A 13,657-nucleotide genomic window follows, 5' to 3' on the forward strand; every position below is an offset into this window, starting at 1 on the left:
TCAAATTTATAATTTTAGTGCACTTCGTAGAGCGCAACCACGCTGACGAGCTAAACAACTGGCTGGGAATTTTTAAATGTGTATAAAAAAAACAATTGTGCGTGTGTTCAATGCAATTCCTACATCATGTGTCCTATTGTTTAATATCACACATTTATTTTATTTTCGCAAACTTCGTTTAAAACACCGAAGAAGCAGCAACTTTTGCAAAAGTGGATGACGTCACCTGCTACAAGTTTTTCCAGTCGCTGTTTCCGTAGTTGTGTGGCGTTTTTGTGTTGTTAGTGTGGCGGCCAACCAAGATGGCGGAGCATCTGGACCGAGTGCTAATCTCCGCAGCCGAACTTCGAGCCCAAGGCGCAGCAGCGTCCAATTCTTCACTCGACCATGGTGCGAACTAGGAGAAAACACAACAACGGCGGGGAAAAGCTTAAAATCTTCCAACTCGCTCGCATGTCTAAGCCACATTGAGCTCGCGAACTTGCTAAATATGCGCGCGCTTGGCTAATGTTTGTGCTACAGTGGCTAATGGTAAACGTGCTAATGCTAACTCTATGATAGCGCTTTTCTTTTAAACGTCGCAGACATGTTGCTGCAACTATTTAACAGCACACACATATTTGAGGGACAATAATATGTGCTTTTTTATTTTTTCGAAGTGTACTTAACCGACAAGCGTTGCTAATGACGTCACGAGGACAACAAAAGGGAGAGTTTGGGAAACTTGTTGCCAAGTACGAGCTGAAGAAAGCAGTGATGAGTGAAGCGCTAAATTCCTGTCGTAAACGTGATCACTTGATTTACTGCTACCCACAGTACATAATATTAGCCAACCACAGCATTTTTGTATAATCAGTGAAACCTCGTGAGTAATAAACTCTGCCAAAGATGTTTATAATTGCCTAAATATACCCCAAAACTAGTAATGGGTGAATAATGCCGATACTAGGCATCTGTATTGGCTTTATTTTGATGGTACTGAAGAAATTGGGCACTTGCTCTGCCTTAAGTTAATTCAGTTATTCCCAACCCATGTTAACGTTTTGCAGGAAAGTATTCTCAATCAAGTACTGTATTAAGTACTGTAATAGTGAAAATATCCATGTATGTATTTCAATATTCAAAATATCATGTTTGTTTGCCGTAAATACAAATTTTCAGACCAATAAAGTGAATTTGGATTATTGCACTTGGTGATCTCTCAGTGGTTGGGAATCACTGGATTAGAGCATGGGTGAGAGTCTGGAATTTCGAATTGACGAATGTTTGTGTGTGTGCTTTCTTGGTGTGCAGAGGACGGTCATGTGCCCAAAAAGCACTGGCGGCGACCTGACTTACAGCGCTACCAGCGAGGACCCGGACAGGGACGCCAGCGGCGCGATAGTGAGGAGGCCGAAAACACTCAGGGCGACGGCCGCGGAACCTCGGCGTCCGACTCACGCGGTCCCAAACTGAGGAACGGCAAAAAGAATGTCCCTGCGCACGGTGACGACAGGATGCGAGGTGATGGCAATAACATTCCTAACGTCAACAGTGAGGCTGTTCGGGACAAAGATGCGCCCGAAAACCACGGAGAAAGTCAGGAGTCCGCCGGAGCTGTCAAGCTGAAGAAAGCACGCAAACCCGACCGGGAATTTTACCAGCCTGGAAGCCGCCGGAATGTGCCAGGGAAAGATTGCGGTGGGGCGCGTGACCCGGACAAGCCTCCGCCGGGGAATTCTGACAACAAGGCCAAAGAAAGAGAGGCAAAGGGCAACAATAGAGACAGAAAATGCACTCAGGATAATGCTAAATCCAAGGAGTCAAACAGGAATGAAGGAAACCAGGCAGTGGGAAGAGACACGGTGGAAAAACTTGTGAGCAAAGTGGAAAAACTCAGTGTCAAGGGGAGAGCATCCCACGAAGATAGCGAGGATGCAACTGGACTGAGGGGGAAATCAACGGATCAGGAAAGACGGGATGGTGCGGTGGACGTGGAGAAGAGGGGAAACCGTCGGAGAAGAGGTGGTGAAAAGGAGAAGAGCCAGGATGAGCGGGAAAAAGAGAGAAGCGAGGGTGACAAAGCCAATAAAACAGGACAAACTCATCCAAATAAGGGAAGAGAGAGCAGAAGAAGAAACGACGATGCCAACAACGAAAACAGCCGCAGCAGGGACGCCTGCAAGAAAGACGTCGACAAAGGCACTCCGACACAGAGGGACGGCGAACGCAAAGGCCACCGGAGCGACCGCAACAAATCGGATGGCGCCGTGCCCGCCTCCAAGCGCTATTCAAAATCAGACATCCGCCGCCCGCGCCGTCGCACGTACAGCAGCAGCTCGGCTGGCAGCGCCACCGGCCAGGACGCCGCCAACAAGCCCAACCGCCCGCAGAGAGGAGCCCGCGGATCTCGCCGCCACGGCCGCAACGGCAATGGGGAGTCCTCGGCCGACTCCGGGGAAGGAGGCGAGACAAGCGACGCGGCGGACGACGGACGCACACGCGGGATGGACGGAGCCAAGGAGCCGCCAAACAGGTCCAAAGGGACCAAAGGCAGAGGGCGAGGAATCCTCAGGGTCTCCTCGGACAACAAAATAGCTGCTGCCGGGGAACGCCACAAACACGGGCCGGCTCCTCGGGGCCGTGGCGGGGGTACGTACATATGTGGATGGATCCATAGATGGATGAAGAGATTTTTAGAAAGATTCGTTCAGATGGTTTCCCATATGGTGTCATATGCATAGAGATCCTGTAACTTAACGGTGTATCCCGCAGGTATTCTGGTGCTGCCGTCCCGCAGCGACATTGCCAACCCCCCCGAATCGGGCCAACGGATGCTTTTTGGTGGGGCTCGCGGAGGAGCCGCCTCCAGGGCGCGAGGAGGTCGCGGCGGAGGCGCCCGGCGCCTCTGGGACCCCAACAATCCCGAGCAGAAACCCGCGCTGGCCCTCGGAGGCCGGCAGTCCCTCCCGCAGGCCGTCTACCAGCAGGCAGGATACGGACAGCTGCACTTCCTGGACACGGACGACGAAGTAGCGGGGAGTCCTCCAGTGTTGCGGCAGCAGGCGACCGCCTTGGCCTACTACAAGTTCCAGAAGTCGGACAACCCCTACTGCGGCCCCTCGCCCTCCGGCCAGCGCTATCCCTTCCCCTTCGCGCCACCCTACCAGGTAGCTAACGGAGCATATGCGCCGGCTCACTTGTACAGAGGTTACCCCCAGTCGACCGGAGGCCTGACAGCGGAGGAGGCGGAGCAGCGGGCCCGAGGCGAGCTGGGCCGCATGCTCAGGGCGGCCGACTCCCAGGAAGTTCAGCTCAGCAACCTGCTGTCCCGAGACAGACTCAGCGCGGACGGACTGGAACGCATGGCCCAACTCAGGTTGTCGCGATTGAAATCACCGCCGTCTTGTTTGCAAACATACCGGTACAGTCCATGGCGGTTTTGAAAACGCTGATGGACTGCACGCGTGTTGCCGAACCGTCAGGGCGGAGCTGCTGGCCGTGTACGAGCGTGTGGTCCTGAGCGACATCGAGCTGGCCGACTCCCAGAGCGTGGACCAGGCACTGTGGAAGAACGTCTTCTACCAGGTCATCGAGCGCTTTCGCCAGCTCCTCAATGATCCCGCCGCCGACAATCCGCCGCGCATCCGCAACGTGCTGCTCACGCTGCTTGACGAGGTCAACCATAGTAGAGGAACAGCCATAAAAAAAAAAAAAGTATTTTGCTGACCTGCACGTGTGTGACTTGTTTCCAGGGAGCGCACTTCTTTGACGCTCTCCTCCAGAAGCTGCAGACGGTCTACCAGTTTCAACTGGAGGACTACATGGACGGCATGGCCATCCGAGCACGGCCGCTGCGCAAAACGGTATGCGAATGTCCCAATTAGCAAAAATTGGACGTCATTTGAAACATGCTTGAACAATTACTCGGTTCCAATCCACATTGCAATATAGTAGACTGGGCTTAAAGTATGCCAAGCCAAATCTCCGGCTTTTGGGGTGAAAACAAAACAAAAAGATTGGCGCACTTCATTTTTTTCCACCAAGGTAACATTGTAGCGTTGCCGCTATTTCCGAGTGGTCTTGAACGCAACATTCATGTCACCGAATGAGATGAGACAAATGGGCTGCTTTTGTGCTCCCTCAGGTGAAGTACGCACTGATCAGTGCTCAGCGCTGTCTGATCTGTCAAGGGGACATCGCTCGCTATCGGGAACAAGCCAGTGACTCGGCCAACTATGGAAAAGCACGCAGGTACCAAAACGTTTGTGGAAAAGGAGCATTACTGTCCAGTTTGAATGTTTTCCACGTACAGTAATGCCACCAGGCATAGCAAGTTTTCTGGGGGAAACACTTATTTTGCTATCATTAAATGATCTACTGTACATGTGTTGACATTTTGTGGGATGACATCAGCCATAAAAGTTTTTTTTAAGTCGAATTTGGCTTCAATTTCAATTGTGCCATCAACCTGTTTTATCTTGCTAGGTTTTGCAACATATGCAGGAAGTCTAAGATGTTTTCCTGGGTTCAGTCATGTGATCTTCCGCATTAAGTGGATCACTCAAGTTATAATTGATCTAATTGTAGAAGAACATGATTGTTGGAAATTACTCAGCAAATTGCAAAAAGTGTGTTTTTACTTATTTCTATCCTGTTCTTTTTAAACAAGGTAAATGTAACTGTTCTGGGGCTGTAACAGCAATTGTGTTTTCATTCATTTCAATGAGAAACATTGACTCGGTTCGCAAACAGTATCTCGTAACAAATGACATTTGTGAATGCTTTGGTTCCGCTGTCTCTATTAACGTCTATGAATTTGACTTTTCTCAGCTGGTACTTGAAAGCCCAGCAAATCGCCCCCAAAAATGGCCGCCCATACAACCAGCTGGCCCTGCTAGCAGTCTACACCGTGAGTGACCAAACGCAGACCTTTAGCGATGTCTCGTTAGCTTAGCGCGTTGATCCTCAAGCGTTCCCCCCTCCCTTGTAGAAGCGCAAACTGGACGCCGTCTATTACTACATGCGCAGCCTGGCGGCCTCCAACCCCATCCTGACGGCCAGAGAGAGCCTGATGAGCCTGTTCGAGGAGGCCAAGCGCAAGACTGAGCAGCTGGAGCGTTGCAGGAGGCAGGACGAGCAGGACGGCGGCTCCCGGGGGCCCGCCGCCAGGGGGCGCGCCGGGCCCGAGGACGGGGCGCGCTCCGAGGTCTGGGTGCGCCCCAGCGGACACCTGGGCAACAAAGCCGCCGGCGACTTCGCCAGGGACTCGGAGAAGGACGGAGAGCTCAGCGGGCTCAGCGCCAGCGATGTAAGGCATCTTCAAATCTCGGGACTGCTCCGTCTTTTTCAAAGAAAGTGAACACAATTCAAATATGAACATCCTGCTTTTTTTTTCAGCTCAACAAGAGATTCATCCTGAGTTTCCTGCATGCGCACGGAAAGCTCTTCACCAAAGTGGGGTGAGCCAAGTCACTAACCCACCCATGTAAAAAACAAAAAAACAAACTAATGTTCCTTTTGTATATGCGCACGCAGGATGGAGTCGTTCTCCAGGGTGTCCCGGCGGGTTTTGCAGGAGTTCCGTGCGCTGCTCCAGCACGGCCCGTCGCTCTTGGGCAGCACGCAGCTGCTGCAGATCGTCACCATCAACATGTTCACCGTACACAACGCACTCACTCGAGGTAACGCGCGCACACATTGGCACCACGTGGACGCGTGTGACCTGCGTGTGTGGGGCATCCATTCGCGTTTCAGGCAGCAATGAAGAAGGAGGAGGAGAATGTCGCTCCATGCTACAGGAGCAGAGCACGGCGCTGGGCCTGGCCATGTTTGCGTTGATGGTGCAACGCTGCACGCAGATGCTCACTGACACTCCTGCAGGTACTGCAACGCTATTACACCTGTTGCATTTCGATACTGGCGACTGGTTACGTTTTCAAAATGCGATACAAATATGAGCAAAAATGTCATGAGTACTGTATGATGGCAGCAAACAACTCACTCAAGCAGCAGTTTGTCAGATTGTGAGCAACTTTTTAAAAAAATGATCCTCCAAAATGTTATTGGCACTCACAGTTAAAGTTTTCTAAAACTGAACACAAAACAAATAGAATTACATGTGTATTTGAAACAAGCAAACTAACTCAATGCTAACATAATAGACAATCCCATTGACATGCTAACGGCTAACGATTGATAAAAACGGCTGGATTTTGCTGCTTAACTTATATTCCACTATTACAATATCAACCAGAATACCATATTTAGACTAGTGGGGCTGCATAGAACATATTATTGTAAAAAAAAAAAAAAAAAAAAAAGTTTTGGATTGACTTACCATTTAATGAGCTGTGCCGTCTCTTTATCTATATATATTGTGCTGTCCTCTGGTGGCCAAAGTGAAGTTCTCCTTTTCATTTCTCTGTATTCTGTGACCAATGTTTTGCTTTCAGCCACTGACTCAACTGTTTTGTTTGTGTGTCTCAGCCTCTGCGTCCACATCGGACGTCGAGCAGGAGGACAAAGAGGACGAGCTGGAGCCCCTAGTGAGGGTGTCGGATTTCCCGGCGGAGCTGCGAGAACTCCTGCCCAGCATCAAGGTTTGGTCCGACTGGATGCTGGGACACCCGGACCAGTGGAACCCGCCGCCCTGCAACATAGAGTGAGCGCTGCTTGCTCTCCTCACCATCACTTCTTCCTCGCCGCCTTTTTTTCCCTCTCACGTCCTCCTTCCTCGTCCCTCAGCGACAGCCCGGACGTATGGGAGTGCCTTGCCCGCCTGTGCAACGTGCTGGCGCGCGTTGACCACGGCGAGGTACCGCTCTACAAAGTGGACACGGATGAGGTGGAGGGCGACGAGGAGCTGATGGTGCTGCAGCTGAAGGAGGACAAGCTGCTCGCCGGCTTTGTCCCCCTGCTGGCCGCGCCGCAGGAGCCCTGCTATGTTGACCGGCACACTGACGCGGTATGGCACCCGCTTCACCGGCAAGCTGATGGAGATAGACAGACACTTCACTCTGTAATGTAATTCCACACGAGCCTGAACCTCAAAGAAGTCACACAAGCACATATGGACTCCATAATAGACACAAATTTCCTCACGTGTGCATATTTGCTCCTTATCCTTAGCAAGGTCGCTGAACTCCCTTCGTAGCCTTCATTTGGTCTTTGCCTTCAGGCCATAGCCGCCGACTGCAAGCGGGTGACGGTGCTCAAGTACTTCCTGGAGGCGCTGTGCGGACAGGAAGAACCTTTGCTGGCCTTCAAGGGTGGAAAATATGTCTCTGTGGCGCCGCCCCCTCCCTCTCTGGACACCAGGACCAGGCAGGACTCGCTGTCGGACAAAGAGGTGATGTGACGCCTTTGCATGCAAGAGTTCTTAAAATGTCGTACAAGTGCAAAATAGAGCATCAAATTATGAGGAAGCATTAGATTGCACTAGTATCGTCCGGGATGTCGATCAGGTGACAGGTAGTCCATTTGAGTATGTTGGGGTTTTTTTTTGTCGCAGGATGATGATGTCATCGTGGAATCATCAATGTCGGCGTCAGAAGGTGAGGAAGACTACGAGGAGGAGGGAACGTTGGCGGCGGGAGACCGCGAGAGTGACATCCGACAGCTGAAGGCGCGACGCTACGCTCTCACCAACAAGCTTGTGCAGCAGCAGAAGCGCCGCGAGAAAATACAAGTAAACTCACTTAACATACAAGTTCAAAAAGTAGTTGGGGGGGGTAATGTAGCAATTATTTTCTTTTTGATGGACTGTCAGCAAATTTAGTGATTATTGCAAAAAAAAAAAAAAGAGGCCACTAACAACAAATTTAGCGAATATTTTTTAAAAGGCAACCATCAGCAAATTTGAAGACTTGTTGGCCGGTAACAAATCTAGCAACTAAAAAAGTATCAATCAAATGTAGCGGATTTCTTTAGTTTGTTTTTATTTTGTTACGCCAGGCGGTGCTGCAGACGAGCGGGCAGCTGCAACTGGAGGTGCGACCTCTCTACCTGGTGCCCGACACCAACGGCTTCATCGACCACTTGGTGGCGCTCAAGAAGCTCCTCCAATGTGGAAGCTACATTGTGATTGTGCCACTCATTGGTAACCTTAAATTAACGTCTTTTTTTAATTTTTTAATTTTATTTTTTTATACAATTTCCAGTACGATAGCAGTGAACTCATCTACAAAGCAGATTTTGTGTTTGTCTATTTAATTCAACCATGTACTGTAACTTTGCCTTATGAAAGTCTACCTAGCTTTATGCTAACACTTAATGGGAAACTCCATTGGCTGGCTAATGGATAGGATTTATGTTATGTTACTGGCGCATACTGAGTTGTTTTGTTCCAGTTATAGCCATCTGTCTTTCAATATTTTAGTGCCCCCTGGTGGACACCGTACGGAGCAGCACAATGTCCTTTGAATTGTGGCAAAAAGGGTTTCATTTCTTACATTCCATGTAATGTCATGTAGTGCTAACGATTATTTTACTAGTCTTATTTTTTTCCATGAATCCAATTAAAAAATATATATATATATTTTCCATTCCTTTATTTAAAACTGGAGCAAAAGCAGATGTTTCCAAATTTCTTATTTTGATAATCATTCTGCTTTCTTGACGTATTACAGAAATTGGAGAATATTTTCTGTTCAGAGGCTGAAATTCTGAGGATTTGGACAGTAGTTAAATAATATGTCTAAGCAATTAATTTAGTATCAAAATAGTTATTGATTAATTGTTGCACCTCAAATCTATGCACCATCTAGAAAAGCGCTCTATAAAACAAATTGTTACATTTACAGAAATACTAATACTAGTTGTCAGGGGAGTGTTGTGTAAGTTGCGTTTATGGTTTTCTAGCGTTTTTTTTGTGTGGTTTTGCCGTGTCAGTGATCACGGAGTTGGACGGCCTAGCGAAAGGCCAGGACACTACGGGAGGAGGACACGCTGCGGTGGCGTCGGCGGCGCACATGCGCGATGTCCAGGAGAAGGCTCGCCACGCCGTGCAGTTCTTGGAGCGGGCCTTTGAGGCGCGCGAGCCGCGACTGCGGGCGCTCACCAGCAGGGGGACCCAGTTGGAGTCCATCGCCTTCCGCAGCGAAGACACCTCTGGACAGCAGGTCAGGACGTCACACAGGAAGTCCACTAGGAGCTTTTGGAGGAGCGTCTGTGTTTGGACTGGGGGAACCATTGTCTAGATTTAGTCGGGGCCAAATGAAACACGCTAGTAGGGTTCTTACTTTGGGTCTGAATGATTTGAACAAACCAATCACGAGTGCTTGCTGTCGTCAGGGAAACAATGATGATGTCATCCTGTCCTGCTGCCTCCACTACTGCCAGGATAAGGCCAAGGACTTCATGCCCGACCAGAGAAGTATGGAACCCCTTTGGCGCTTTTACACATAGACTCCCTGCTCATCACACTTCTTCCATTACATTTTTTATGTAATTTAAACTTTTTTTATTATAAATCTATCCTAGCCATTATCTGGACTAAAAAATTGTTAGTTTAAATTTCTTTTTTAATTAACTGAATTTGAAACATGAAAACAAAATAAACACTCAAAAGTGCTTAAAAAAAGAAAATACGAAGTCTTGTAACATGTTTGTCTTTTTTGTCCTTTTAGACGGGACGGTGCGTCTTCATCGCAAGGTGGTCCTCCTCACAGACGACCGCAACCTGCGCGTCAAAGCATTGACGCGTAACGTCCCCGTCCGAGACATCCCCGCCTTCCTCAGCTGGGCCAAAGTAGGCTGAACGCGCGACGCGACCGCCTAAAGCGGGACGGACGGGAAGGCCCCGCCCATCCCATCCTCCTCTTTCTCGGGATGACGTGTGTGCGAATGTGTGCGCGAGGTCACGCCAGGCGCTTAAGTGCGGCCATTTGACGGCCAACCGGCGCGTTGCAGTGGAGAAACTCGGGCGCGCCGCGTCACGGCGGCCTCAAGGCGGCACTGCACTCAGTTCCGGCCAGCTAGCTAGCTAGCTAGCTAGCGCGCGCGCGAGTGTGCAGGTGTTTCCTGACCCGAAGGAAGTGCTGACTTCACTCAGACACGTTTGAAAAAGTGAAGCTTTTGTTTCTTTGCTTGAAATCAAAAGCGCAAATATTTCTGCTTTGCGTGCGTTTACGTTGGATTGACGCAAACGTGCCATTATGCTAATGCTAACCATCTGCTTCTTAGTTTCAAGTGAAAAATCCAAAGATATCCACACATCTGTTGTAAACGACTGTTTTGTTTCTTCATCATTTCCAAGTTAAGATTTCCAAACAAAAAAATGTACGTGGCATGTTGTTTAATGGCAAATTTTTGTTCCGTGAGATTCACAGCACAATGTGCATGTTTGTGTTTCTAAGTTTTTCCTTCATTTTGCGTTCCAGCTGGAGTGTGTCGTTTATTTATTTGACTCCAGTTTTTGTTGTCCGCTTGTGTGTTTGCGGCCGTCGCTGCCATTTTATATTTTTTGTCTGAAACACAAAATGTGTTCCTGATGTATCAATAAAAGCTTCGTGATGATGATGCTGTGATTGTCCAACTTGATCTAAACACTCCTTTTACAGACAAATTAGACACAAAGTTGCATGAGTTCTATAATGAGTTTGTATGACACAATTGTAAATATAGTATTTTTTACCATAAATTTTTCAAAATATTTTGAGCAATATTGCTTTGGTGGATTTTAATTTACTGAAGTTTTATTATCTCCTGCTCATTTTAGTCCCTAAAGGGAAATCCAATTTTTACTTTGCCATATGATGCTGTAGTAAATTATATTATACGCGTGTACAAATGCAAAATGGAGAGGCGTGTTGTATGCGTGAGGGACTAAACTGGTGACTGCGTGAGGCTTGAATGGATTGGACGCAATTCGACAGCAGCAGGCAAGCCACCTGCTTGCCTGACAGCAGCCTCATGACAACAGCCGAGGGGGCAGCCAATCAGCGCGCAGCGTGGAACCCGATCGCTCCGATTGGTCCGCCTAGTTGCGGGACTGTGGCGGAACGCTTCGTGCCATCCATGCGGCCCAAATGCACAGTATGAAATATATTTTATTGGTAGTGTATATCTTCTTTTTTTTGGGGTGAAATATATCCGTGAATCTTTTGCATTGACCCTTTGATATGCATATATGGTGGGAGGAAACAAGAATGAAGGAATTCCCAATAAATTCAAGCCCGGCACATGAAACCCTAATTTAAAACCATAAGCCTGCCAAAAAAAGAAAATTGACTTGGATTGAAGCCCCAACTAACTGCAAACCCCCTTGTTAGCAACCCTACTTTGAAACTCTGACTCAAGATAGAAACCCTGCTTTGAAATAACCCCAGGTGCAAAATCCAACCCAGCATATATGTAGCTCCAATTGAGCTCCTCCAGCATTTTATTTGATGTTTGAAAATATATCGATAAATTATTTTCTCAGCGGGAAAGAAAAAAAAAATCATGGACCCATGTCTCCACTTTGTTTTGTGTGCACTTTTGTGACTTCAGTTGGAAATCAAGTCAATTTCGTCCTTTCTGCTGCCTGGCCAATCGCCAGCAGCATCCCTCAGCATCCTGCCTCCCTCCTCCCTCCCACCCTCGTTTGTCCGTTTGTCCTCTCGCGAGTTTGTCATTCACAACATTGCCTCTCCTCTCGTCTTGCTGTCGGAGTGCAGCAGGAAGGCCTGAACTGCTCGCCTCCTCGTCATTCGCAAGCGCTGCAATGCCGCCGCTGAGCTAGCGAGCGGAACCGACAAGGCAAGCCAAGCTTTCATCTCCCCGGTCGGGAAGACTTTGCGCTCCGGTCGCCCGCTGCCGCTGCGCTAGTTAGCTATTGGCTAACGCTCCAATCTTGGATTTCCTGGAAGGACGCTGGCTTCTCGTCGCCATCGCCCGGCGGCGGTCGTGCTTCCCCGGCGTCTGACGGAGGGCCGCCCGCCGCTCGTCGTCGTCAGGCTGCGGTGATTCGCCTTCCGCCAGGTGGGTCGTCTTGCTTGGCTAGTTGTTAGCGCGGATGCTAAGTGGCTAGGCTAGCTGGACAAGCGAAAGTTGCTGTCACTCTGTTTGCCAATGACATCTTTCAGTTTGACAGCCAGCGCTCATTTCGTGACATTTCTGTTTTGTTTGTGTGTTTTGCGACTGCTTGCGTAGCACAAAGACTCGCGCAGTGGATGCGCGAGGGGTGAAAATGCGGCCATAGGGATTGTTGTGCTAACGGCTACGTTAGCCTGCTAATAAGCCGCTTTAGCGTTTGGTGACGAGAGAGAGAGAGAGGGAGCGCGCCACTCCCTCAACGCTGCCGCACAACGGTCGGCTTCAGGGGGGCTTCATATCACGTTTGTGTGCGTCTCGGGGGTGGCTTGTGTTTATTTACGAGGACGTCAAACGCATTTTCTTCTCCTTTTTTCCCTCAAAGGCAACCACTGTTTGGAGGAAATAGCTGCATGTCCATTTAGGGCTGTGCAAGCAAAATTGACGTAAACATGTTTGGATCTAAACAGCTGTGTGTTACAATTCAATTTGAGGTCTAAAGCGCCCAATGACATCAGAAGTTGTCTGAGGGAGCTTCATATTTTGAACAGGAGAGGTGCCATTACAGACAATTGCTAGCAGGGGGCGATGTCGGACATGGCCCACCTTTTGAGAGTTGCACAGTAAAAAAGAAGAAAGATACGTCAATCAGTATGCTAAATGTACTTACTAGGTTTTGTCTGAATTTGTCAACCCAGGGGCGCAATTTTGTTTGAGCTGTTCTAAGTCTGCATGTCTGCGATGATAAATGACTAAAACTTGGAAATCCAAGTGTCAATCTGTATCTGTCAATCAATCATATTTCAATCACCATATTTGATTGCACACACACATAAAATGATGTATTGTAAATATTCTTCTTCTTTTAATGTTGTTGACAAGGGATTGGGCGTTATTCATGTTAGGTGCTGGTCGCGCGTGTTTCATTGGCTTGCTGATGAATGCAGCCGGCCGCCACCAACGCAAGCGTCCAGCCTGCTGGTGGTCATGGCACCGAAAAGCCGGGCTCGCCATTGGCCCTGTTGTAATGTGGGGCGGGATCAGGGCCAGCGCATGTTGTGAGATGGATCTGGTCCGAAAAGGAGCAGATTTCACCATTAGTGGAAAAAACAAAACGTGTGTGTTAGTGTTGACCTTTGACCCTACGTTAAAAACACCCAGGGGTTCTTTGGAATTGTATAAAAAAAATGCGTGACTGCAAATGCATAACAACAAGCATACAAACTGTATGTTTCTTATTGTAATGCTCTCATGGTGTAAATAAGAACGTGGGTGTGTTGCGCTACCACGGCAACGGTGTTGTAGGAAGCTCGGCTTGTTGTTGGGCGACCACTCGCGCTTCAATTCCTCTTCGCCCTCATCCACTAAAGCTGTGAGGATGAGGAGGCCGAGGATGATGACCAAGATGATGGTGATTGAGCAAGAAGAAGATGATAATGAGGGTGATGATGATGATGATGATGATGATGGTGATGCCATCCGCTAGCCTAGCCGCCTCCTGTTTGTGACATGATTAGCAGTCATCACAAACGTTGTGAGACTTGAGTTTGCGGATTCATGTTTGCTTTTTTTGGGGTATTTTTCTGTGCTGTTGTTGTGATGTCACCACATGCTAAAGAGGAAAAGTGTGATGCTGACTATAGAACGATGCATGGAAATGCCA

At 48.6% G+C, this 13,657-nt stretch overlaps 2 protein-coding genes across 4 annotated transcripts in view; both read left to right on the forward strand.

Annotated features, from left to right (window-relative positions):
• Window positions 1–273: 273 nt before the first annotated feature.
• smg6 (SMG6 nonsense mediated mRNA decay factor) lies at window positions 274–10,500 on the forward strand. Of its 2 annotated transcripts, XM_077547034.1 has the most exons (19): window positions 274–390; window positions 1,294–2,631; window positions 2,755–3,358; window positions 3,465–3,657; window positions 3,735–3,845; window positions 4,127–4,233; window positions 4,813–4,891; window positions 4,973–5,290; window positions 5,380–5,441; window positions 5,518–5,663; window positions 5,737–5,862; window positions 6,469–6,643; window positions 6,727–6,946; window positions 7,160–7,330; window positions 7,493–7,669; window positions 7,936–8,080; window positions 8,872–9,101; window positions 9,274–9,355; window positions 9,609–10,500. In XM_077547034.1, exons 1-19 carry the CDS (start codon window positions 303–305, stop codon window positions 9,737–9,739), a joined length of 4,503 nt encoding a protein of 1,500 aa, XP_077403160.1. In that variant the 5' UTR covers window positions 274–302; the 3' UTR covers window positions 9,740–10,500. The 2 variants fall into 2 exon arrangements, with proteins under 2 accessions (XP_077403160.1, XP_077403161.1); XM_077547035.1 differs by lacking the exons at window positions 7,493–7,669; window positions 7,936–8,080; window positions 8,872–9,101; window positions 9,274–9,355; window positions 9,609–10,500 and having other exon boundaries at window positions 6,727–7,005; window positions 7,111–7,250.
• Window positions 10,501–11,574: 1,074 nt separating this feature from the next.
• Window positions 11,575–13,657, forward strand: part of LOC144035989 (serine/threonine-protein kinase TAO1-like) — a 28,415-nt gene continuing 26,332 nt past the window's right edge. For both annotated transcript variants that reach the window (XM_077546186.1, XM_077546187.1), the window contains exon 1: window positions 11,575–11,943. The gene's annotated coding sequence lies outside the window, so the exon portion shown is untranslated. The remainder of the gene's footprint in view (window positions 11,944–13,657) is intronic.

This window comes from Vanacampus margaritifer, chromosome 16, assembly GCF_051991255.1.
Source record: "Vanacampus margaritifer isolate UIUO_Vmar chromosome 16, RoL_Vmar_1.0, whole genome shotgun sequence".
Lineage (NCBI taxonomy): Eukaryota > Metazoa > Chordata > Actinopteri > Syngnathiformes > Syngnathidae > Vanacampus > Vanacampus margaritifer.

Bases quoted from the DNA above. Each gene is read 5' to 3' on its own strand.
- smg6 (XM_077547034.1), top strand. From the start codon at position 303: ATGGCGGAGCATCTGGACCGAGTGCTAATCTCCGCAGCCGAACTTCGA. The intron at 5,442-5,517 runs GTGAGCCAAGTC...ATGCGCACGCAG, and splicing joins AAGCTCTTCACCAAAGTGGG to GATGGAGTCGTTCTCCAGGG. The intron at 6,947-7,159 runs GTATGGCACCCG...CTTTGCCTTCAG, and splicing joins TTGACCGGCACACTGACGCG to GCCATAGCCGCCGACTGCAA.